The sequence below is a fragment of the Folsomia candida genome, unplaced genomic scaffold (genome assembly GCF_002217175.1).
Source record: "Folsomia candida strain VU population unplaced genomic scaffold, ASM221717v1 Fcan01_Sc022, whole genome shotgun sequence".
Lineage (NCBI taxonomy): Eukaryota > Metazoa > Arthropoda > Collembola > Entomobryomorpha > Isotomidae > Folsomia > Folsomia candida.
Genome location: NW_019091214.1, coordinates 1606948 through 1633470, shown reverse-complemented (window position 1 = coordinate 1633470; position 26523 = coordinate 1606948). Strand labels below are relative to the sequence as shown.

The 26523-nt window shown below is 31.5% G+C and overlaps 1 protein-coding gene and 1 long non-coding RNA gene across 2 annotated transcripts; one reads left to right on the top strand and one right to left on the bottom strand.

Moving 5' to 3' along the window:
• The first annotated feature begins 8261 nt into the window (after nt 1–8261).
• On the top strand, nt 8262–11843 carry LOC118438528. The gene is made up of 3 exons (XM_035858976.1): nt 8262–8682; nt 8730–9006; nt 10498–11843. Exons 1-3 carry the CDS (start codon nt 8262–8264, stop codon nt 11261–11263), a joined length of 1464 nt encoding a protein of 487 aa, XP_035714869.1. The 3' UTR covers nt 11264–11843.
• Nucleotides 11844–18412: 6569 nt separating this feature from the next.
• On the bottom strand, nt 18413–25375 carry LOC118438487. The gene is made up of 2 exons (XR_004836833.1): nt 25084–25375; nt 18413–19330 (listed from the first exon to the last, which is right to left on the bottom strand). It is a non-coding gene; the product is annotated as an uncharacterized LOC118438487 (long non-coding RNA).
• Nucleotides 25376–26523: the final 1148 nt, after the last annotated feature.

Genomic DNA, 26523 nt, shown 5'->3' with positions numbered 1-26523 from the left:
CCCTACATCGTTTTTTAAATATAAATATCTCACGATCTTCTGCAAATACATATCCTCCAATAATTGCGCTTACAGTGGACCAGATCTAAAATCATTTTGAATATTTCAAAAACTCTGCGATCCTTTGAAGGGCGTCCTGTAGGTGCACATTTGTTGAAAACAAATCCTACTTCTACATGTGTATGTATGAGACTTTCTACCAAGATGGAATTTTTGCTAGGCGGAAAACCTTGCAAATTATTTATCAATGGCAAATTATTACGTTAGCCAGGTAACGTATCCTAATAGTACAGCCAACAAATTTGTTGTCAGTTTCTTTCTATTCCCCATAAGATGAGACATGTGAGACAATGAAAATATGGCCACCCATGTCTTCCATACAGGAATTAGGAAAAAACCATAGAAAAAATGTTGGTTGGACTGGCATATGTGTTTCATATTTTCTTACTTCTGGAAGTTGAAATATCCGACAAATAATTTTAATGGAAGGGGGATCCTTAAAAATTATGAATTTATTTTTTACGTTAAGAAAATAATAATTTTGTATTAGGAAGTTTTCAAAAATTGATAGATGCAAATCAATAGCAGAGCAAATGATTGTACAATTTGTAAGAATTTTGCAAAAACAAATGCGAAGCAAATCCGCTTATCCTAATTTTGCGTAGATTGTGGGTGTTTCTTAATTTTTAATTTTTTTAAATTTCCGAGTTTTACGATAAACCACGTGAATTGTGTAAATCTAATTACAAATTACCTTTCCGACCTCGGTTGATCCCGTGAATGAGAGAGACCTTCTTTCTCAAGCACGGCACCACATTCACCACGCCGGCATCGTGACAAATATGTGAATTCACGTCAACTTTGTAAAATTTGCAAATTTGATTTGTTAACTAGGTAAAAATTTTGTAAAATAATTTTGTATTTACAAAAAGGAGCGAACCTCGATGTAGAACCTCGATCCACCTAATCAAAAGCTTAAATTATGTAGAAAATTCAAAAAGAAAGATAAAGTTTGTAATTGTAAACTATGTAGAAATTTTGACGATAAGTTTTAAAAATTGGCTGGAATTGAAAGGATATTTTGGAAAATTTTCGTGGAAAAATTTCGGTTCATGCTTTTAGGATTTTTAAGTTGTAAAGGCGATGAAAATTATGAATTTACACTGTTACAAAGGTTGGCGTGAATGAAATATTTACGCATTTTTTTACCTGTACAAAAGCCAAATCGGCGAGAGGTCTATTTTTGCCCGGTTTGATGACACACGTGCATCCGACAGCCAAAGCAGCACTCACCTAACGGGCCAGCATCCTGAGGGGAAAATTTCACAAAATTTTTGTTATTAAAAAAAATAGAAATAGAAATTTCAAATATTTCAAAAAATATTTAGTAATAAAATTGTGAAGAGTTTCTTTGTAGCATATACGCCAGACTATTACTTAATTACCTTTTTTCTTTATAAGTACGTTAATTAATAATATAATTATTCTTACAATTGGCTTTAAACTTTGCAATTCTAAATTCGGGCACAAAAATGTGACAAAAAATATGGGTAGAATTTACAAAAAAAATTGAAATTTGGATTACAATGAGGTTGACCAAAATTCAATGAGAAAAAAGGTAGAAATTTATGATATAGAGTTTTAAAGTACTCAAACTAATAGGTTATGAAATCCTAACATCTGCAAAATTTTTTATGCGGGGAATACTTTGGGGTAGGAAAGATTTCAATATTTAGTTCAAATTCGTGCAAATTTTGTGCCAAATAATAATGCTTGCAAATTTTGTACACATTTTTACCGAAGTGATGAAAGCGGCAACTTCGACGGGTTTGCGAATAGTGATCATTGCTTTTCCAGGTCCGGTGGGGGGGGGGGAATAGTTTCCCCATAAGCGCGACGCCCCTCGGCAGAAAACCAGTCGAAAAACGACTCCGAGAAGGCCACCTTAAATCGCAATTCTTTCAAAGGCTTTCTCTGAAAATTGCAAATTAGATATTTTATGTACGCAATTTCAGCGATTTAAAAAAAATTTCCTTTTTGCTATTTAAATCGAATTGATTGGTTTTGTAATCAAACTTTAATTATGTTTAGAAAGTGGTCCATGCTACGGAGAAAAATATGGTATTTAGATTTACACGTAAATATCCTACATCTTGGTCCTAGTGGATTCTAAAAAAAAAATAGTGGGTACCATGGACACGACAAGCAGTCGGGAACCTTCCCTTGTAAGATTTGTGCCATGACTACGCGAAAGGTGCCATCAAAAATTTTGCTAACTGTATACATTTTATGAATATTTCAATGATGTAAGACGAAATTTGTTGTTCAAAGAAATTGGATTACAAAAAAACAGAATAATTTCAGCTCAAAATTACAAATTTTGTGAAAATTCTTATTTGTATGTTCTGTTGGCATTTTTTAAAATATAAATATCTCGATTTTCTGCAAATACCTATATCACCACAAATATCCATCCTTTAATAATTGCCTTGGAATTGTTCCTGATCTAAAATCATGTCCTTCATTTCAAAAACTCTGCGATACCTTAAACGGCGTCCTGTAGTTACAAAAAAATCCGACTTCGGGATGAGACCTTTTTTTACCAAGATGGCATTTTTGCTAGGCGAAAATATAGCTCGCGATAAATTTGTCCATGGTCCATTTAGTTATGGGCGAGCTATGGGCGAGCTATGGGCAGAAATCCTTGTGAATTATATGCGAATCGCTAAAATAATTATGGAATTCAAGCGTGACATTGAGGCATTTCACGTAACCCTATAACCACTCGGTATAAAACAAAGTAGTAATAATTAACTAATTACTTACTTATTTCCCCCATCTCATGGAATTTAGTTAAATGCAATTTTTCTAATTTTAAATCAGGCAAAACAAACGAATTTCACACAAATCTCGGTCAGATTTAAACGTCGAATATATAATTACTGGAAAATCCTGTACGTGTTAATTATTCCGATTCAACATAGAAGTAGTAAAGTAACAGCATTCCATGTCAGCCTTCATAACTCCATAACCACATAAACTTACGAAATTTTCGAAGTTTTGGCTAAAAGGCAAGCAGGCTAGATAAAAGGCATGTTTTTTTTAGTTCGTAAATTGAGCACAACTTCGCAATTTTTGTAATCTTTTTGTAATTTTTGTAATCTAGTAACTTATTTAATTGAGTCGTATAAATTTATAATTTTCTGAAATTGGCTTCACCGTCATCCAAAAATATTTTTTATGTCCACCTTCGTAAAGTGTTAATGCAAAATCATTTTTACAAATTTTATATAGAAACGTATTCTACCCAACTTTTTTACTTTGAAAAATGCTGATAGCAAGTAAATAAGATTTCCAATTTATATTTCTAAATATAAATTTTTATTTTTTTTTACCATAACAAAATAAATAAGAGTAAATTTGGGGTTAAGTTACCAATGAGTGTGATTTGCTCCATCCATTTCCCATCTTTATAAAATTTTGTTGAAGTAGGGAAAATTTTAATTTTTTGAATTATGAGACCATATTCGACGTCAAATCACATAATATTTTGAAAATTTTCGCACTTCTTCAATTTATGCACAGTCGTTCGACGTTCTCACAGCGCAAAATTAGCAATGTTTGCGAGCTGGAGCTAATCATTTCCCAGTTTTGCGAATTAGGCAAGATTTTCTGGAAAATTGAAGGATTTAATGAACTTTCTTTGTCAACCAAGAACACTTGGCGTACAACTATAACAAAATTTTAATTACTTAGGAAATGTTGGAAATTTATTATGAAGTTATGTACGTAGATTCGGAAATTCAGAAATAAGAATGTGGTTTTTTGCGCTGAAACACTTATTTCTAACTTTTGGTTTTGATTTGGCTTTAAAGAAAACATTTTTGAGAAACAGATTTCCTAAATTTTGTAAACTTTTTTCTTACATTTTTGTAAATAATTAAATCATTTAATGCCGAAATCGATTTTATAATTAAATTTAGCATGAAAATGTCATTACAGGGATAACAGAATATTGATTCGGGTATTTTCGTAAATTTGTAAATTTTTATTTCTCCCGTAAAGTATTATTTTTCAAAGATAAGTACTATCCAAGCCATGATTTCCGGCTAAATTGAAACGGCTGTAGCAAGTCTTGCCAAAATCACCTTTCTTAGATTTTTACTCTAAATTTGGTTTATAATGTTAACTAGCTCTGAGCGAAAAAGCTAAGAAAGGTGATTTTGGCAAGGACCGCTACGACGGCACAAAGTCAGGTCGGATTTTGACTTTTTGGGGTAGAAAATAATTAAAAAATAAATTTTACAAGTGTTTCGTTGTCGTGAACAACCAATTTTCACTGAAGTTCTATCCCTCTTCTTAGACTACTTCAAATAGCCCGAGCCTATGTAACTAAGTCCGTCTGTCCTTCGGCAAATTGATAAGTAAGTCTTGCAAAACTTACCTGATTGACTTGTAATTTTGTATGCACTTAATATATCTCAAATAAAGAATTCAGAAGCGATTTCGCCCTCTCCCCCCACAAAGTCGATGCGAAATTTCGAGATAGGCCAACAATGTATTTTGCAAAGCGAGAGGGAAGTTGAGACTGGGAAAAAACTCGAACCGACACTTCTTATTTTGGGTTTATTTTGTATGATTTCCCAAAAACAAAATAACCTTTCATAAAGTTTTCTAAGGAATTTGGACTATTAATATTCGCAGAAAATCGTACAAACTACTATTCATAATCGTCAGAAATGTTCCTATGCAAAATGCCAGTAATTTCCAAAGCCAGTGGGGGTCACCTTGTTGGGTCCCCTGGCATAAAAATCTTTCAATTTACTAATTTCTTATTTGTTATCTGATCTGTCCCAGCAGTTAATGCAAATTTAAGCCTTCTGTGTCCATTTTCGAAAATATGTGGGGGTCGCCAATTTGGTCGATGACATTACGTTAGTACACAACGTCTATGACCATTTCAAATATTCTGTACCAACAACCTTACCCGATGTTAATACTTCGCCGATGAGCCAATCAAATTCACGTGTATAAAGTACGAAACCAATTTGACAGTTTTAAATCTAAATTAAGTTTCAATGATGGTCTACAAGGCCTGAATAGAGCCACGGGTCTCCCTGATAACAGACTTGAGCCATATTCTAACTCGATTTCTAATTTTAAGCATAGTGCAAAAAGTTTCAAGTCAATCGGTTAAGGTTTACGGGACTTACAATTAATTTACAGACAGATGGACTTACATGGTTACATAAGCCCACCCTCGGGAAATAAGTTCATTCATTTCTGAACCATATCACAAAATAGTTGCCAATGACGTATATTTTATCAATTTAAAATAAAATTCTTGAGCCAGGCCGAAAAACCAGCCTTGGAGAGTACTTTCCTTTAAATAAAAATCGGATCGTGTCTTTTATATTTTTGATACTGTCCAACACAAAACATTGATTTTGTGGCAAAATTTATGTTGCCTGTTAATTTAAAAGTTTTTAATCAGTCTTTCAAGAAATTGTTCCCGAATTATTATGAAATTCAATCATTGTTATGGTAAAATTTTAAAATCCTCAGATTTTTTTTCAAATTCAGTTGAATTTGAAAAATTTATAAAATGTGATTGAAAGTTGAAACTATTTTGTCACTATCCATACGCACCTGTTAAAGTACTTATGCTATTAGAATGCCCATTAATTGCAAAAACATTATTCGGTAATGAACTTTGGCATCGAACAAATAAGCAAAAACTTCTAAAACAAAAAATTCTTGCAAAATTTATCTTTTGAAAAAATGTAAATTTTCTGGTTTGAAATTGATTAAAAAATTTAATTGAAATTTAATTATTTCCACATCTTCTTTCCCGCATGTTTAATCTGCATGTTCATAAAATACTAATAAATTACTAAATATATTATTATTCGGTATTGAACACTTGCATCAAATTAAGAAACTTATTAATTTTTCCTTATAAAAATTTAAGAAATTCCTGCAAAATTTTTGTTGGCCAAAAAAGCTAAAAAAAAAAACAAATTTAGTTCTGGAAGTTAAATTATTAACTAAAAAGTTTCAGGGAAATTAATCCCTAAAAATTAAAGTGGTTGAAATTTTGGAGTAATTATTTTAGAATTGCTGCAAAATCCAGTACATAAATTATCATTGTGCCCAAATTTTAACTTTTATGTATTGAGAGTTTAAAATTTTTGCCCAATTTCGAAAACTGGGTAAGTTTCTGAGTTGAAATTGATTGAAATGAAATTGTTCTCACATTTTAAAGGGGAGCCGATTTATATCTCTGCTTGGTTATTATAAACTAATAATAATAAATTACTAAAAGTGTCTTTCGGTTTTGAATATTGACAACGGACTCTTAACAAAAACATAAGAAATTCCTATGAAACTTTCCTTATCCCTAATTCGCAAAAAAAAAGTTAAAATAAATTGAATTCTATTTCCGAAAGCTAAATTATTTATAAAATAATTCTAGGTAAATAAAATCCCTAAAAATTGTGGATTTATTTGTTACCTTGGGAAAACAATAATTTTGCATTTAGAAATTTTCATAAATTTATGTACACAATGAAATAACGAAGCAAATGATGGTGAAAACTAATGCGAAGAAAATTCGCTTATCCTAACTTTGCGTAGATTATAGGTGTTTTTTTAATTTAGTGAATTTTTGTAAAATTTCTGAATTTTACACTTCAAGTCAAGTCATGGAAAAAAATATTTCGCCAGATAATCTTTGAGATTTTGTATTGCATATTAATTTTGAATGAACAGTAGTATCAATTCCTCGTATTGGCTCAAATTCTAAAAATAATATTTTTAATTAAAATATTGCTATCCCTTCCGCGTGACTACTTCCCATAACCAGTGGAGGTCACTCCTATAAAAATTTCGAAATGCAACCCTCCGACACATGCCAATCATAAGTTATTTTTTTATTCAAACGATTATATCAACTTTTACAAATAAGTTCCCAATTTCCAAAATTTGCAAAATAAATAAGAGTAATTTTAGAGGTTAAGAATGGTTAGGTAATAAAATGAGGAAAAGCGGAAAAGCCAGCACTATAGTGTAAAATTAAGGAATTTAACTCGTAAACTTATAAAAATCTCATTTTTCATGGACACGTGCCCAATTTCGAATTTGATCAAAATACCTGCTAATGATTTTATTGGTAAATAATTTGCTTAAAAAGGGCTAAGAATCTTAAAAGAAATAAAAATGTAAAAATAAATTAAAATTTCATACGATTTAAAGTCAAAAATGTAACTGTGATGAGTTTTATAATAATGTTATAACTTAGGTAATGTTTATCCCAAATTTCGCAACGGATCTTTGTAAGCAAATTCGGCAAGAAATTGAGTCGAAATTAAGTCTGAATTTCCTTATGAAAATTTGAAACTGTTGGAAACCTTTTTTCCAATTTTTTGAGGTTTCCAACAGTTTTCAAAACTTCAGAAGGAAATTCAGACTTGCGTCAGCATATATGTAACAAAAAAGTTTTAAAAGACTTGGATGGATTATATGAAAAAAATAAAATAAAATTTTATACGAGTTGTCGTCGAAAATGTAATTTGAATAAATTATATAACGATTACAACTTACATAGGTTCAAGTTTGTTCATTTGTTACTTTTCCTCATTTCTCAATGAATCTTCGTAAGTGTGTAAACTGGAAAATCAATTGAGAAAAATGGTTTCCAAAAATTTGTAAGATTTCAGGACTAAAATAAGATTCTCATAAACTGACAAACTCGTTTTTATAAAATATGTGCCAAATTTGTTAATCAAAATAGATTTTATCCTAAGTAATTTGCATAAAAAAGTCTTCAGAGACTTGGATGAACTATGCAAAAATAAATTTAAATTTGATACCGTTCAAAGTTGAGAGTGTAATTTTGGATACATTTTGTGATTGTATTTACCCCTTAGGTGCAATATTTTTTATTGGAATTTCCATAATTTCGTAATTCATCGCTGCAAATTCTATGTTTAAGCTGGGTAATAACTTGGGAAAAAAAGGTTTGTCAAATTTCAGAAGGAAAATCAGTTTCTCATAACTGGCAATCTCTCTTGTATAAAAATTTGTTCTAAATTTATTTTAATTATGATTTTATTCGGGAATAGGAGTCCGAGTTTAGCAGTGGTCAGAGGAGGTTGTCTCTCATCTTCGCTCTGCAAATACTTGAGTTGGGTTATTTGTGTAGTGATTACTCAGAATCGGCCGGCTTATTAACAGTAGGTGCGGATTGAGTACACGCACGAATGCATCTGTGGGGAGGTGGGGGGAATAAAAAACAGGATAAAAGGCAACGGCAGCAATCCAATTCCCCTGAGGAGCAGGGCTCCAAAAAGAGGACTAATTTGGAAGACGACTTCATCATGGACGTTAACAAAATTATGGAGAAAATGGACGCACAGCACAAGGAAGTTTTGACAAAGCACACTGAAGTATTTGATCGACTTAATAAAATCGAAGGAAAATGCGACATTAATTCGCAAAAGGCTTTTGCAGCAATCGAAGAGCTAAAACGGGAGAAATCCATTGTTTTTTATGGTTTTCCTGAAACTGGGACTGAGACACTCGAGACTCAAATTGCGGAAGTGGAGAAACTGCTACAAAAAATGGGATTAAATAACCCGATTATCGACGATATCTTTCGAATGGGGAAGAAAACCCCGACAGGCAAGCCTCGACCTTTACTTGTGAAAATGGTGCGATCCATTGATAAGAAATTCATCTTGCAAAGTGGGAAGAAGAAGCTTGGCAAAGGGGACCCGATAGTGGAAAGAGACAAAACACAAGCGGAGAGAGCGGTCGAGAAAAAATTCATGGAAAAATTCAAGGAATTAAGGGCAGCGGACAAGGACATACGGATGGATATCTACAAAGGAAAGATGACGATAAAGAAGAACAAAACAATCATCAAAACCTTCACCTACGATTCTACGATGGATACAATTCAACAACAGTGACCTGGACGGCTCATGGAACTTATAACTCATACCGGTAACCAAATTAACACAACTAACTACAATAGTTTAGGCAGCTTAAACATAATTTTTTGGAATATAGAAGGTATAAATCAAATAGCAAATATGGAAAGTAGAGATATAGAAAAATTGACGAACTGTGAAATAATTTGCTTATATGAGACTTGGCACGAAAAGAGAGTTAATTTTGCTGCTTTCTCACGTTTTTCACAAATTGAAGTTAAAGCAATAAGAAGTAGCCCCAAGGGAAGAGCAAAGGGTGGGTTAATTTTATTATTCAGACGAGACCTATTAGTCGTAAATGAGATTATCACTACACATCAAAATTTTGTTATTGTAAGATTTAAGTTGGTAATGAATATTTGATTGTAGCATGCTTATATATTCCACCGGGCGTGATGCATGATCACATCCAACAAGAATTTATTGAGCATTTGGAAGAAATCCATAGAAATTACTCAGCAGATAGTTTAATTGTGGGTGGAGATTTCAATGCAAGAGTTGGCGAATTGTGCCATGAGTCAGACGAACTGATGGTCAGCAATAGAATCAAAGGTCAAAGACACTCAGAGGATAAAATAATTAGTCGCAGAGGAAGGGAGTTATTACTTGACATGACAGCCTCATCCATGCCTCTCTTAAATGGCAGAGCGAAAGGAGATGAAATCACATTTATTGGGGGCCAAGGGAGTAGCACAATTGATTTAGTATTTGTTAACCCAAAAGCGGCGGACTTAACGCAGCACATGAGCGTAAATAATCTTCCATACTCAAGTCATTTACCATGTAAACTTTCACTCAATGCGAACCTCACAAATCAGGCGATACTTTTAAGAAGAGTGAGGTGGGATAACAACAAAAAGGAGAAATATGTCGAAGCAATAAATTCCTTAACTAAACTTCAAACTGATTCAGAAATGTCATACTCAGCAATTTCTGACACAATTTTAGAAGCGGCGAACGCAGCTGGTATGATTAAGACTTCTTGCTATGGCAAGATCCAAAGCAAGCCGTGGTTTGACACTGACTGTAAAGAAAGTAGAAAGGACTTAAACTCTATTTTGCATCAAGCTAAAAAGCATGGATGGAACTATGAGATATCAAATAACTATAGAGAACAAAGGGCAAAATTCAAATATTTGTGTCGAGCAAAAAAGAAAGATTACGATGATGCATGGAGGATGAAGCTAGGTAGTTGTAAAGGGAGCTCGGAATTCTGGAGAGCAGTTAAAAGATTAAGACATACTGTGCCTACACCAAATCTAATTCAGGAGAAGGACTGGATCTCATTCCATAAAAATTTAATGCCTAGTAGAGAATTTGACACCAACGAGTATTTAGGTAACATGGTTGAGGAACTCGACTGTGACATTGGCAGAGATGAATTAGTAAGAGCGATGAATAAGCTAAAAAATAACAAATCGCCGGGGCCAGATTGCATTGTTAATGAGTTGCTAAAAAATCTGCCTGATTCTGGAGTTGATATGGTATTAAATCTTTTAAATAGAATAATGAAAAAGGAAGAAGTACCGCTCGAATGGACTGAATCAGTTACTTGCATGATATTTAAAGAAGGGGATGAATCAAATCCAGCGAACTACCGTCCCATTTCCTTGCTCAATACTATGCTAAAGTTGTTTACACAAGTACTGTATGGGAGACTAGTTATTTGGGCAGAGAAGAACAAGTTAATTCCTGAATGCCAAGGAGGTTTTAGAAGTGGGCGAAGTTGCGAAGATCAAATTCTATGCCTGCAGACAGCAATACATGCTAAATTAAAGCAGGAGAAGGGAAATGCACTTTTCGTAGACTTTGAGCGATGTTTTAACACACTGCCTCACAATAAAATGTGGAACAAACTGTTCTCACTAGGAATGTCTGGAAAAATCATTCGCATATTAAAAAGCTTATATGAAAATGCATCTACTAGAGTGAGAATGGAACATGGACTCACGCAACCCATTGATATAACAGAGGGGGTCATGCAAGGAGAAATTGTATCCCCTTTTCTATATAGTTTGTATGTCTCCGAAATGGAAAAATTGCTCATTAATTCTAATATTCCTGGAGTTAAAATCGAACGTGATTTTTTCTTGCACTTATTATGTTACGCTGATGACACCGTAGTGCTTGCTTCTACCCCCATAAATCTGCAACACAAAATAAACATCTTGAAGGAATACTTCGAGGAGCTGGGACTAAAGGTTAACTTAAGCAAGACAAAGATAATGGTATTAGGTAAGGTAAGGTATAAGGTAAGGTATTATAAATAGATGCGTTCCTAGATATGTTGCTCGTTTAGAGTTCCCCATATGAAGATGCACATAATCAAGCAATGCCTGCACTATATGATGAGGATTTGTAATATGGAAGAGCATCGCTATACTAAGAGATGCTTTATTGCTTTACATAAGGAGGTGAGGAGCGGAGAGTATGGCCCACTGAACTGGGTTGGACAAGTAAATAAGCTACTGGAAGAAATGGGTTATGGAAACTTTATGCACTCTTTAGATGCATCTCTGATCCCAGCAATGCTGGAGCGAGTCATTGATATTTCGCGTCAAGAGGACATAAGTAAAGTGAACTGTTCCACAAGATACAGCCACTACAAAGAACTCATTAACTTGACACCAGGTCCAGCCCCTTATCTTGAGTTCAATTTGCCTTTTAAAAAATTGACTCTAATAGCACAAGCGAGACTAAATTTAACATCCTTCTACCATGAGAAATATGTTCATAAACTAAATGTTGATGAAATCTGCAATATATGTAACTGCAAGGAAGAGGAATCTATCTTTCATGTGCTATGGAACTGTAGGGTTTACGGTGGTAGTAGAATGTGGATACGAGAACTAGAAGGGAAAAAGGATAAAACAATGGGTCTACTCTGCAATAAAATTGGCCATGCTGACTCTATTTACAAATATTTAAATGAGGTCTTAAGAATGCGGATATTGATGCTGGAGGAAGATAATCTATCCATTAACCGAACTAACACAACTAATGCAAATATTAAATAAGTATAATAAATTGTATTCCAATTAAAATTTTATGATGAGATGATGTATTTACGGACTCGATTTACTACTCGAACACCTGTAATAACTTGTAATTCTATGGGCCATACGAATTTCAGAATAAATATTATTATTATTATTATTATTATATTCGGGAATAATATGTAGAGTCGAATTATGTCATGCAAATAATATCTGAAGTACTTACGTCCACAGACTTGGATAGAATAAAAATGTAAAAATAAATAAATACAAATTTGATACGACTTGAAGTCGGAAATGTAATTTTTACGAATTTAATCGTTATACTTATGACTTAGGTTAATTTAACGTCATGGGTTAAGTATGTACTTAAATTCCTCAAAATATGTATGTAATATGTACGTAAAATCTATAAGATATGCACATAAAAAATGTTTTCCACCTGAAATTTCATGTTTTGAATGAGTCATAACTAATCTACATACGTTATACGTAAAAAAATTGCCTGTGTCCTGCCTTAATTTAGTAAAAAAAGATTTTCGACTTTAGATAACATAAAATTTTGCAAATTTTCGCACTTCTTAACTTTAGCACAGTGGTACGACGTTCTCGCAGTTCGCAAATTTGGCGAGTTTTGCGAGATGGTTACATATTAATTATTGCCCAGCTTTGCGAAGTAGACAAGATATTTCTGAAAAATTGAAGGATTTTATCAACTTTTTTTATTGAAGCGTGGATATTTGTAAACTTGGTAATTTTTATAAAATTATTTAACAAGCTTTTACAGCGCTTTTTTAACTTTGCAGTTTTACTTTTGTGAAGTTGTAAAAGTATATTTGTAATTTTTTTTAACAAATCGAATTCAAAAAATGCAGAAGGAAATTTGTTCAAAAAGTTCCACGAATTAGGTTAGGTTGAATTTATTTATTTGTAAATTGTATTCGATTATTCTAAAACCAGCATATTTACATATGTTTTGTTTTTAAAATTTTTAAATTTGTTTGAGGGGGTTTAGGGAGTGTCCATAAATCACGTGATCGACAAGAGGGGGGGGAGGGGTCTGAAATTTGTCACCTATTATCACCAAGGGGGGGGGGTAATGGCCGGCAGTCACGTGACATGCCACGAAAAAATTTTCTTTTAACTTCGGATGTAAATAGTAAATTTGATAATATGTATTTACTTACATCATTAACCTCTTTTATCTTAAATCCGAATACGCCGGCTTTTTAAATTTTTACTTGACAATCTTACGTAGGTCTGGTTTGCGTATATATACCACTCTTCCAAATTGCAGTGCACATTCATAGAACTCTCATTATTCTTTCAGATAATAAGTTTACACAGTTGTCCTTAAGATGTCATGAATGTTAAATTACTTAATATACTTACTGATTAGTGTTACATAGTTCTTTCAATAATTTTAAAATTTAATTTAACTGCGGATTTGAAATGGCCCAGGAATATTATTTTTGGGTTAATTTGTGCCATGTGTTTTCCTGTCGGAAATAGGTCAGTTTGGCGAAAAAACTTTTTGCGAAAAAAAAATCCGCCACAAAAAATCACACCTGGCGAAAAGTTGGTTTAATGTGTATCCTGTCACGTGACCGTGGGGGGGGGTAATGAATTTATCACCATCGGTCACCAAGGGGGGGAGGGGGTCAAAATTGTCCAAAAATCGATCACGTGATTTATGGACGCTCCCTTACTGGATTTGGAAATATAGCGGTTTTTGCAGGTTTTTGGATTTTAAACTGAATTAAAAAATCATTTTTTATTTGACGCATTTTTGAATATTTACACATGTTTTGTGTTCATTTTTTGAATTTATTGTATACAACTGGTTTTCTGGATTTTGAACCTTAGCGATCTTTGCAGGTTGTAAATTTTGACTTGAATTTTTAAAAAATCATTTATTATTTTAAGCATTTTTGAATATTTGCACACGCTTTGTGTTAATTTCGTTAATTTGAAACGATTCGTTAATTTGGTTTTCTAAATTTTGAAATTAAGCGGTAGTTTGTGCAGTTATTTTTTGAAGAAAAATTCATTTTTATTCATTTTTTGCGTATTTTTAAATTATTTAAGTTGTTTGGTTTTCTTTATTTTGGACTTTAACGAATTTTCCTGCGTTAATGAATCCTATCTTTGTAATCATTAAATATTTTCAGGAATAATTATTTACAATTGTGGCATTTAACTTGTACTAGATTTGATTTTAGTTGAGCGAATCGATTAAAAAAGGTTGTGCAAAAAACGCGTGTCAAAATAGCAATAAAATATTTTTACATGATATATTCCTAGGTTTTCAAGCATATAAATATATTTATAAATATTTCTACTAGTATTTGAAAAATACGTAAATCTTTTATAGAATATTAAAAAAATAGGTATATATCTTTTTTGTCAATATTTCAACAATGTGAGACGAAATATTTTTGCTCAAAGAAATTGGATTAGAAAAAAATATCCAAAAATTTAAGCTCAAAATTAAATTTTTTTTAGAAAATTCTTATTTTCGTAAATGTTTTGGCGTTTTTTAAATATAAGTATCTCGACGATCTTCTGTAAGTAGATAAATATCCTCCAACAAGTACACCTAAGTCTGACCAGATCTAAAATCATGTCCAATAGTTCAAACCCTCTGCGATACTTTGAATAGCGTCCTGCAGTTGCACATTTGTGGCAAAAAAAATCCTACTTCTATGTATGAGACTTTCTACGAAGATGGTATTTTTCTAAGCGGAAAACCTTGCAAATTATGTACAGTATGAATTGCTAAAATAATGAAGTAATTTACAAAGGCTTTGGTGGCATTTTAAAGTCTGCAAAATCCGTTACCTCACAAATTTTTACAAATATTTCGATAGAAAATTAGCATATAAATTTGTGTAAACTTGCTCTTAAATTTTGTAAAAGTTTGTAAAATTATTTCACTAAATTCATGCAATTTTCTGTTGGTTATGCCGAGAGAGTTGGAATCCATCGCCGATTTACGTTACCCGAATCAGCCGAACTGCATGATTATTGAATCCCAGTTTATTTTATTTTGACGTGAATGTCTTCCAATTTCCAAATTCCAGACAGAAAATTGAATGATTTTCACGTAAAAATAAATAAACTGGTATTCAATAATTTAGAACACCTTCTGCCGGTCGGCTCATTCGGCTAATGTAAATCGGCGATGAATTCTAACTCTATCGGCAGAACCAACACTACAAGCTATCAATGACTGAGTGAGTTGCCTCAGAATTTAAAATTTTTTTATACTTTGTAGAATCATAAAAGTTTGTAAATTTGAATAGAAAATCCGTGTTTATAATTTGAAAAATGTGTAGACAGATCGGAGGGGCTTATTAATTTTGTAATAGTTTTAGCAAATTTTAAATTTTTTCGTAGAAGGTCGCAAAATCATTTTGCAAACGTCATCCTGTTTATGTATGAATTACAAATATTCGCGCGGACTGCTATCATATTTGTTAAAGGTTACCATTTTTTTATCTAGAAACTTATTTTTTTGAGTCGTATAAATTTATAATTTTCTGAAGTTGGCGTCACTGTCACACAAATACTTTTCGTATCCACTCCACTAAGCGTTCATACAGTGTTTGAAAAATGGGTACAGTGTTTGTAAAATCATTTTTTCAATTTTTTCATCGAAACATATTCTCCCCAACTTTTTTAGTTTTCAAAATTTTGATAACAAGTAAATAAGTTTCCAAATCTCCAATTTTAATTTTTTAAAAAGTGTAATAAAATATGAAAATAAGAGTAATTTTGGAGTAGAGTTACCTTTGACTGTTTCATCAATTTCGTAACTTTATAAACTTTTGTTGCAGTGTGACAAAATTTTATTTTATTTTTAAATTATCACTCGCTCCAAATCTGTATTTTACATGAGGAATTACCTAAATTTATTTAAAAATAGATTCGACTTCAAATAACGTCAAATTTTGACAAATACCACCAATCTTTGCAAATTTTTACATTTCTTAAATTTTACCACTGTCGTGCGACGTTAGCAAATTTAGCAAGTTTTGCGAGCTGGTTACATATAAATTAATATTGCCCAGTTTTGCGAAGTAGGCAATATTTTTCTGAAAAATTGAAGGATTTTGTTTTCGACTTTTTTGTCAACGAAGTAAGAACTGCATTTTTGTAAACTTCGTAATTTATGTTTATAGACATTTCCACTATTATTTGAAAAATACGTAAATCTTTTATATATATATTTTCAAAAATATATTTTTTGTCAATATTTCAATATTTGAGAGGAAAATGAAATTGGATTGCAAAAAAATATCCAACAATTCTGGCTCAAAATTACAAATTTTGAGAAAATTCTTATTTTTATGTTCTTTTCGAAAATATTTTGTCGTTTTTTTAAATATAAATATCTCTCGACCATCTGTAAATACACACATATCCTCCAATAATTTCACCTAAATCTGACCATATCTAAAATTATTTTGAAATAGTACTCTGTGATACTTTGAACGGCGTCCTGTAGGTGCACATTTCTTGAAAAAAAATCCTACTTCTATGCACGAGACTTTTTACCAAGGTGGCATTTTTTCTTTTCGGAAAACTTCAAGAATTATTTATCAAATGTCAAATTATTACGCTCGCCAGGTAACGTATCCCAGTACAGCCAACAAATTTGCTTTCGTTTTTTTTCTATTCTCCGTGAGATAGACATGTGAGACCAAGAAAATATGGCCACCTATGTCTTCCATACAGGAATTAGGCAAAAACCATCATAAAAATGTTGGCTGGACTGCCATATGTGACGTTTTTAAACTTACCCATTTCTTAAACTCACCTATTTTTTAAACTAATCTATTTTTTAAACTTACCTGTTTTTTAAAACTTATATATTACGTGGCTACCGTAATAAGCTAAAAAATATTTTGAAGTTTTTTCATAAATATTGAATACATATTTCATAGATTTTTCGTAAATACAAATATCTGCCATAATGATTGCACCTAATCCTAACTTGAACCAGATCTAAAATCATGTTCATCAGTTCAAAAACATTGCAATACTTTAACGGCGTGCAGATACAAAAAAAATCCATATGCGGAAAATCTTGCAAATCATGTATAGTATGAATCGTTAAAATAATGAAGTAATTTACGCAGGCATTTAAAAGCATTTTAAAGTTCGTAAAATCTGTAAACTTACAAACTTTTGCAAATTTTTACGAATATTTCGAAGTAAATTAGATTACAAATTTTTGTACACTTGCTCAGATAATGCTTCCTCTTATTTTTTTAAAGTTTGTAAAATTATTTCACAAAATTTGCGCATTTTACAAGTTATCAATGACTGAGTGGGTTGCCTCAGAAATTAAGATTTTTCTATGCTTTGTACATTCATAAAATTTTGTAAATTTAGAAAGAAAATCAGATAACTTGACTATGTCAGAAACGTAATGCTCGCTTTTTAGTTTCAGCCTGACAAAGGTAGCATTATCACCTCCTTGTACGGTACTTATCTTTGTAGACAAATCAGAGAGGTTCATCAAAACTTTGTAATAGTTTTTGTAAAATTTTACATGCATTTTGTAAAAGGTTACAAAATCAAGTTGCAAAATTTATCACATTTATGTATGGGTTACAAATATTCGTGTGAACTGGTATCATATTTTTTAATAATTAAATAAACTAGGGTCAACTTCTAATATCTAGAAACTTATTTATTAGAGTCTAAATTTATAATTTTCTGAAATTGGCTTCATCATGTACCAATTTTTCATGTCCAGCTTCGTAAAGTGCTTACAAAATCATTTTTTATGGATTTTCCTACGCAACGTATTCTCCCCAACTTTTTTAGTTTTAAAAGTTCTGCCAACAAGTAAGATTTCCAATTTTAATTTTTAAAAAACTGTAACAAAATAAGTAAGAGTGCGAGAATTGCCTCATGCACTTCGTAACTTTATAAACTTTTGTTGAAATTGGGTAAAATTTTTATTTCTTAAATTATCATTCACAACAAGTCTAATTTTCACAAAAAAATATTGCCTAAAGTTGGTGAAAAACAGATTCGACTTCTAACAACGTCAAATTTTGCAAATTTTCGCACTTCTTTAATTTTCTCAGTCGCACGACGTTCTCATAGCTCGAAAATTTAGCAATGTTTGCGAGCTGGTTGGAAATTAACTATCGCCCAGTTCTAATAATAAAAATGGGGTTTTGCGATGAAACACTTTTCTTTCTAACTTTTGATTTTGGTTGGATTTCAGGAAAAAAAATTTTGAGAAACAAATTTCCTGAATTTTGTAAACTTTTTTATTACATTTTTGTTAAATTTTTGTAAATAATTAAATCGTTCAATGCCAAAATCGATTTTATAATTAAATTTAACATGAAAATGCCATTAAAAGGTTCACCGGTATTTTCGTCCTAACCCAAAACATTGATTCTGTGACAAAATTTGTGTTTCCTGTTAGGTTAAAAATTTTCAATCAGTCTTTCAAGAAATTGTTCCCGAATTATTGTGAAATTCAATCATTGTTATGGTCAAATTTTATCAGCTATCTCCTGAGAATTTTTGAAATTTGGTTGAATTTATAAAATTTATAAAATGTGATTGAAAGATGAAACTATTTTGTCACTATCCATACACACCTGTTAAAATCTTTATGTTATTAGAATGCCCATTAATTACAAATTAATATATGCAAATCAATAGCAAAGCAAATGATTGTACGATTTGTCAGAATTAAAAAAAAACAAATGTGAAGCAAGTCACGGATTTCTCAGGAGTATCTGTTTTTTGCGAAATATTTTCTTGCTGCAAAAAGTTTGAAGAATAAACTTTATCAAATTCAACTGTGAATTTTTTAAAGCAATTAATTTCATTTTTTAACAGACTATAAAGTAAGATTTAATAAAACTGGAAATTATTTCAAAATTTAAAATTTAGAAATCGTATTTCTGAAAAAATTTTAACCTTATTTTTTACCCTCTCGATTTGCATGTCGTTAATGATGGTGGCGACATCGGTATCGGGTTCCAAACCGGGCCCGACTTCCAACTTGGTCACAGCTTGGAGAAATTTGTTCATAAACTTGTCGTAAATTTGTGACTGGGCTAAAATTTTGTTAGCGTTGATACACGTCTAGAAAATTACATGGAAATTTAATAAAATTTGAAATTTTGAAGCAAAATAACTATTTTTTTAGAAATCTGACCTGTACAAAATTTCGAAATTGGATGAAATCAATCCACTCACGGCTAGGTCGATGTCGGCATCGTTAAAAACGGTGAACGGCACATTTCCTCCGAGTTCCACGTGGACACGTTTCATCGTCGAGGAACATTTCGCGTACAACGACTAGATCAAAATTTTAAGTATTTAAGAAATATTGGAAACTTATTAGGAAGTTATGTATGCAGATTCGGATATTTAGAAACTAAAATGGGGGTTTTTGCGATGAGACACTTATATTTCTACTATAACTTTTGACTTTGGTTGGATTGGATTTCAGGAAAGAATTTTTGAGAAACACATTTGGTAAATTTTGCAAACTTTATTCTTAAATTTTATTAAATTTTTGTAAATTGTTAATCGTTCAACGCCGAAATCGATTATATGATTAAATTTTGCATAAAATTTCTATTAAAAGGTTAACAGAATATTGGTTGACTATTTTCGTATTTGGGAGCGTCCATAAATCACGTGATCGATTTTTGGACAATTTTGACCCCCTCCCCCCCCTTGGTGACCAATGGTGATAAATCCATTACCCCCCCCCCCCCCCCGTGGTCACGTGACAGGTTACACATTAAACCTAACTTACTGTAAAACGCATGAAACCTATTTTTCGCCAAGTGTGATTTTTTGTGGCGGATTTTTTTTCGCAAAAAGTTTTTTCGCTAAACTGACCTATTTCCGACATGACAACCCATAGCACAAATTAATCCAATAATAATATTCCTGTGTTTTTCTGAGGTGAGGAAAGTAACCAAGGGCTACCCTCACGACAGAAAAGCGCATGGTTACGGCGAAGCCAAGGTATGCTTTCAAGACAGGGTCCTAAAACTTCTGTCAACGCTACAGCTCGGACGGTTGAATTTACTGAAAAAATTTTGAAACAAAAAAATCAGACAATTACAAAATTTAGTGTCTTTTCAATTTTCTTTTTGCAAAACTCTAGTATTACAAGAATTTTAGGACCTTTGAAATTTTAAAATGAACCGGAAATTCAATTTTACCATACAATGATCATGCCGGCTATTGATTTTATTGTGCGGGCACTGATTACGCACCATTTAAGATACGTTCGAGCAAAATCGGTTGAAAAATGAGAAACTTTTGATGGAGGTATCTGCAGCCGTTTAAGCTGCTTAATCGCATATGATAATTGCACCTTACCTATCTTATTGCTGTTGGTAACGAACAAAAAAATTCCAACTCAAAAACCAGAAAATAAAACTACATTTAAAAAACAGCATTCTTCGGTGAGGGTGCGACTAAAAACTTTTAAACAAGAGCATTGAACAAATTTTAAAATTTAATATTACCAACTTGCCTCACCGTGGGCATTTATGCAGAATCATTTTGGACCCACGGTGAGGCAAAAGTTGGTCAATATTAAATTTCAAAATTTGTTCAATGCTCTTGTTTAAAAGTTTTTAGTCGCACCCTCACCGAAGAATGCTGTTTTTTAAATGTAGTTTTATTTTTAAATCCAGTTAAATTAAATTTTAAAATTATCGAAAGAATTATTTAATACTAATGAGTAAGTATACAAAGTAATTTAACATTCATGACATCTTAAGGACAACTGCATACACTTTATTTCTGAAAGAATAATGAGAGTTCTATTAATGTTTACTGAAATTTGGAAGAGTGGTACATATATGCAAACCAGACCCAAGATTGTCAAGTAAAAATTTAAAAATACGCCGCATAATGAATTTTAGATAAAAGTGGTTCACTATTAAGTAAATACATATTATTAAATTTATTTAAGGCGCGTGATAGTATGCGAAGAGACTTTATTGTTACTCTCTTCACATTTACTGACCTCAGAAATTAAAAGAAAAACTTTTCGTGGCATGTCACGTGACTGCAACTCGAATGCATATTATTTATGTGATATTGATGACCACTTTTGCCCCTGATACTTTTATATATTTCTACGCATGTTGATATACATATTTTTATGAAGTGAGCGAGCATACCAGAACGACAATTCGAATTTTTTCAATACATAGTACCCTTGGTCAGAAAATCTTCAAAAATATTAAAAATTTCAAAAAAGTTGAGTTTGCTATTGGATATGATAGAGCAACTATCTGGGATCACAAAAATATAAATTTCATCCAAATCTGAGCAAAACACGATTTTTGGGGATGATTTTAGTGCGGCAACTCTGGGGGTTTTGGCACTTTTGAGGGGGTGTGGCGGGCGTAAATGGGCTCATGGAGTCTAATCCTCCTTCACTTTTTGCACACTCATATAGTACTACAACATATCCAAAGGACATCAAAATCTGAGACTGACAACATGTGTCACCCTACTCATAAGCCATATTTTTCTTAAAACAATTTCCCTGGGGAATCGGTGCAATGTGTATTATTCCGGTCTCTTATATGGGCATCCACTGTAAACATCGTGTCATTTTTTACAAAGTATATAAAAGTATCAGGGGCAAAAGTGGTCATCAATATCACATAAATAATATGCATTCGAGTTAGAAAGTACTTAGGAAATATTGGAAATTTATTATGAAGTTAGTCATGTATGCAGATTCGGAAATTCAGAAATCAGAATGTGGTTTTTGCGATGAATCACTTACTTCAAACTTTTGATTTTGATTTTGATTTCAAGAAACATTTTTTGAGAAACAAATTTTCTAAATTTTGTAAACTTTTTTCTTCCATTTTTGTAAGTAATTAAATCATTTAATGCCGAAATCGAGTTTAGAATTAAATTTAGCACGAAAATGCCATTCAAAGGCTTACAGAATATATCTTTGGGTGTTTTCGTAAATTTGTAAATTTTTATTTTTTCCCTAAAGTATTATTTTTTCAAATTTAGATAAAAATCGGATAGTGTCTTTTACATTTTTTGATAGTGTCCCACATAAAACATTGATTTTGTGACAAAATTTATGTTTCCTATTAATTTAAAAGTTTTCGATCAGTCCTTCAAGAAAATTTTGCCGAATTATTGTGAAATTCAATCTTTATTATGGTCAAATTTTGTCATCTGTCTTTTGGAATGTTGATGAATTTCAAAAATTTACAAAATGTCATTGAAAGTTGAAACTAGTTTGTCACTACCCATACACACCTGTTAAAATATTTATGCTGATTCAATGCCCATTAATTGCAAAAACCTTAATCGGTATTTAACATTGTCATCGAATTAATAAGTAAAAACTTTTAAAATATAAAAAAATTCTTGCAAAATTTGTTTTGACCAAGTTCGCCAAAAAATAGTTAAAATTAATTTAAAATTAATTTCTGAAAATTTAATTATTTGTAAAAAAAACTATTTGTGAAGGAGGATCTCTAAAAATTCTGGATTTATTTTTTGTAAATAATGAAATTGATTGTAGGTTCAGTGCTGAAATTAATTTTGTAATTAAATTTTTGGAGTAAAATTACATAAAAAGGTTAATTCCTATTGATTAGATTGATCTGCATTTCCATAAATTTGTAAAGTATTTTTTTCAAATTTAAATAAAAAACTGATTAATGTTTTTAGGTTTTTTGATAAGTTCAAAACACAAATTTATTTGTTAAATTTCTTAATTTGTATATCTTAATAATATTGAATTAGTTTTCAGTTAGTCTATCAATAAGTTTTTTGAAGTGGTTAAAACTTCTGAATCGTTACTTCTGAATTGTTGTTAAATTCAGGACTGAAATTATTCTTGTGATAAAATTTGCTTATCCTGCTGATAATATTTTGAAACTTTGTTGAATTTTGAAAACGTAATTTTCAGAGTTGAAATTGATTAAAAGATTTAATCCAAATTTAATTATTTTTACATTCGCTTATGCCAGAATTAATCTGAATGTTCATAAAATACTAATAAATTATTTAAATTTAATCCGGTATTGAACACTTACATCAAACTAATAAGTACACACTTTAAAATATAAGAAATTCCTGGAAAATTTTTCTTGGGAAAAAAAAGTAAAAAAAAACAACAACTTACAATGCAAGTCTTTTACGTGTACAACTCAGATCTGGTTGGGACCAATTTTATTTTGTTCAGCACAAAAAATAAGCATACCCATATTTTTTCATTTTTCATAATGCGCTAATTTGAGTGCGGGGCGCGAATTTGAAAACATTTTTCAGCCAAAACCTCGTTTTTTAAAAATTCTGTAAATTATCGAATTTTAGCGCGAATCCAAAAATTCGAAAACATGTGTCTTCAGAATGACTTACCTGACTTATGAAAAATCCGTATGCATTATTTTTTGAAGAATTAAAAATTTGAACGAGTTTAAAATTTTAATGAATTTCAAAAACTGGCAAAAAAATTGAAAATCTAATTTCGAGACAATTTGATTTTTCATAAGTCAGGTGAGTCATTCTGAAGACACATGTTTTCGAATTGTTGGATTCGGGCAAAAATTCGAAAATTTACAGAATTTTTAAAAAACGAGGTTTTGGCTGAAAAATGTTTTCAAATTCGCGCCCCGGGCTCAAATTAGCGCATTATGAAAAATGAAAAAATATGGGTATGCTTATTTTTTGTGGTGAACAAAATAAAATTGGTCCCAACCAGATCTGAGTTGTACACGTAAAAGACTTGCATTGTTAGTTCTGGAAGTTAAATTATTACTAAAAAAAATGTTACTTGAAGGAGGAGCCCTAAAAATTGAAGTGGTTGAAATCATGAAGTAATTATTTTGGAATTATTGTAAAATTCAGTACAGAAATTAATATTTTGATTAAATTTTAACGTTTATCTGCTAATAGTATAATAATATCTACTAATTTATGTTATCTACATACTAATGTTATGAAATTTGGCTGAATTTCGAAAAGTAGATGAAGTTTTTGAGGTGAAATTGATTAAAAAAACCTAGTGTGTAGTGTTTATATAGCCCGAGTCAGTGAATATAAACGAATTTCGAAAAAATGGTTTCCAAAAGTTTCAGTTAAGGAAAATCAGGTTATCGTAAAGTGACAAAAATCCCATTTTTGTAAGATATTTCGGAATTTGATCAAGCTGTGAATTGTAAATATATAAATTTTGAGTTCGTCCAAAATTTGTTTCCTGGAAGGACGTAAAATCTGAGTAAAATAATTGGTCGATAATAAAATTTCCGAAAAAATTTATTTCTGGCTTCAACTCGTATCAAATTTTAATTTATTTTTACTGCAGTGGATTAAATATTTTATCTATTTGTAGTGCAAAAATAAGGCACTGTAAGATACTTGCAAATATAAGCACTAACAGCTTGATCAAATTCACAAATATTTTATAAAAATTTTCACCAACGAAATTAAAGTTTGGTAAATTACATATTTATTTCTGGAAGTTGAAATATCAGAAAAATAATTTTAACTGATGTGGGATCCGTAAAAATTGTGGATTTTTTTTACGTTAGGAAAATAATAATTTTGTGTTAGGCAATTTTCAAAAATTAATGTATGCAAATCAATAGCAAAGCAAATGATTGTACGATTTGTCAGAATTTTACAAAAACAAATGCGAAGCAAGTCACGGATTTCTCAGGAGTATCGGGGTTTTCGAAATATTTTCTTGCTGCAAAAAATTTAAAGCATAAATTTTATCAAATTCAATTGTGAAATTTTACAAAATATAGGAAATTCCTCACTAAAAAAGAGTTAAAACTACTTATAAATTACTAAACATATTATTATTCGGTATTGAACACTTGCATGGAATTAATAAACTTATTAATTTTTACTTTAAATTTTTAAAATCGTAAAATATCGTATGCAAAATATCTATAATCCGTGGATAACTTAGTCAAATTCTTGCAAATTTATGTTAATAATAATTGTAACTATTGTAGGATGATGATTGCATAAGTGATGATTGCATACGTGATGATCGCTGAAACTGCAAATTTTATACAAATTTTTACCGGAGTGATGAAGCGGCAACACCGACGGGGCTGTGAATAGTAATCATCGCGTTTCCAGGTCCGGTGGGGGAATAGTTTCCCCATAAGCGCGGCTCCCCTTGACAGAAAACCAGTCGAAAAAGGACGCCGAAAAGGCCACCTCGACGGGCAATTCTTTCGAAGGCTTTCCCTGAAAAATTGCAAATTATTTTATAATAACACAATTTGCATTATTAAAAAAAAATTTTCCCTATTTAAAGTGAATTGATTAATTTTGTAATTAAATTTTTCTTAAATTAAGAAAGTGGTGCACGCCACGGCGCCAAATATGCCTTGTACACGTTAATATGAATGAATCCTACATTTAGGGTCCTGGTCTCCTGGTGGGTTCTAAAAAAACACGGTGGGTACCCTGGACACAACAAGCAGTCAGGAGCCTTCCCTTGTAAGATTTTTGTCGTGACTGCTAAAGGTGCCATCAATAATTTTGCTAACTGTATATATTTTGTCAATATTTCAATGATGAGACGAAATTTTGTGTTCAAAGAAATCTGATTACAAAAAAATCTGAATAATTTCCTCTCAAAATGACAAATTTCTTGAAAATTCCTACTTTTGTGTTCTTTTGGCGTTTTTAAAAATGTCGATGATTAATGATCGATGATTATCGATGATAATATCTTGATGATTTTCTACAAATACATAAATATCCGTCCTTTAATAATTATCATGCGCAATCACCTTATCTAAAATCTTGTTCAACAGTTCGAAACGTTGCGATACTTTAAACGGCGTCCTGTACTTACAAAAAATCCTACTTCTGTATGTGACACTTTTTACCAAGATGGCATTTTTGCTAGGCGGAAACATAGCCCGCAATAAATTGATCCATGGTCCATTGGACCATCTGAAAAATGGTCCATGGTCCAGCATGGACCATTTTCGTGCGGTGGACCATGGTACATTGCAAACTGTGGGCGGAAAATCTTATGTGCAAATCGCTAAGATCATTAGGCAAGTCAAGGGTGACATTGAGGCATTTCACGTCACCCTATTACCACTCGGTATAAAACAGATTAGTAATAATTAACTAATTATTTGGTAATTCCGTAATCTCATGGAATTTAGTTCAATTCAATTTACCTAATTTTAAACTATCAAGCAAAACAAACGAATTTCACACAACTCTGTCAGATTTAAACGTCGAATCTGTACTTACTATAAAATCTTGCACGTGTTAATTATTCAGATTCAATACAAGCAGTTGTAGAGTAAAGACATTTTACGTCAGCCTCCATAACTCCATAACCACGTAAACTTGCGAAGCTTTCTAAGAATAAGTTTTTGGTAAATTTGTGGCATCTCGAAGACAATTTGTGCCTACGAAGTTACAAATCCTTACGAAGATGAAAGGCATGTTTTGGTGGTAGTCGGTCAGTTTGGCGAAAACACTTTTGGCGA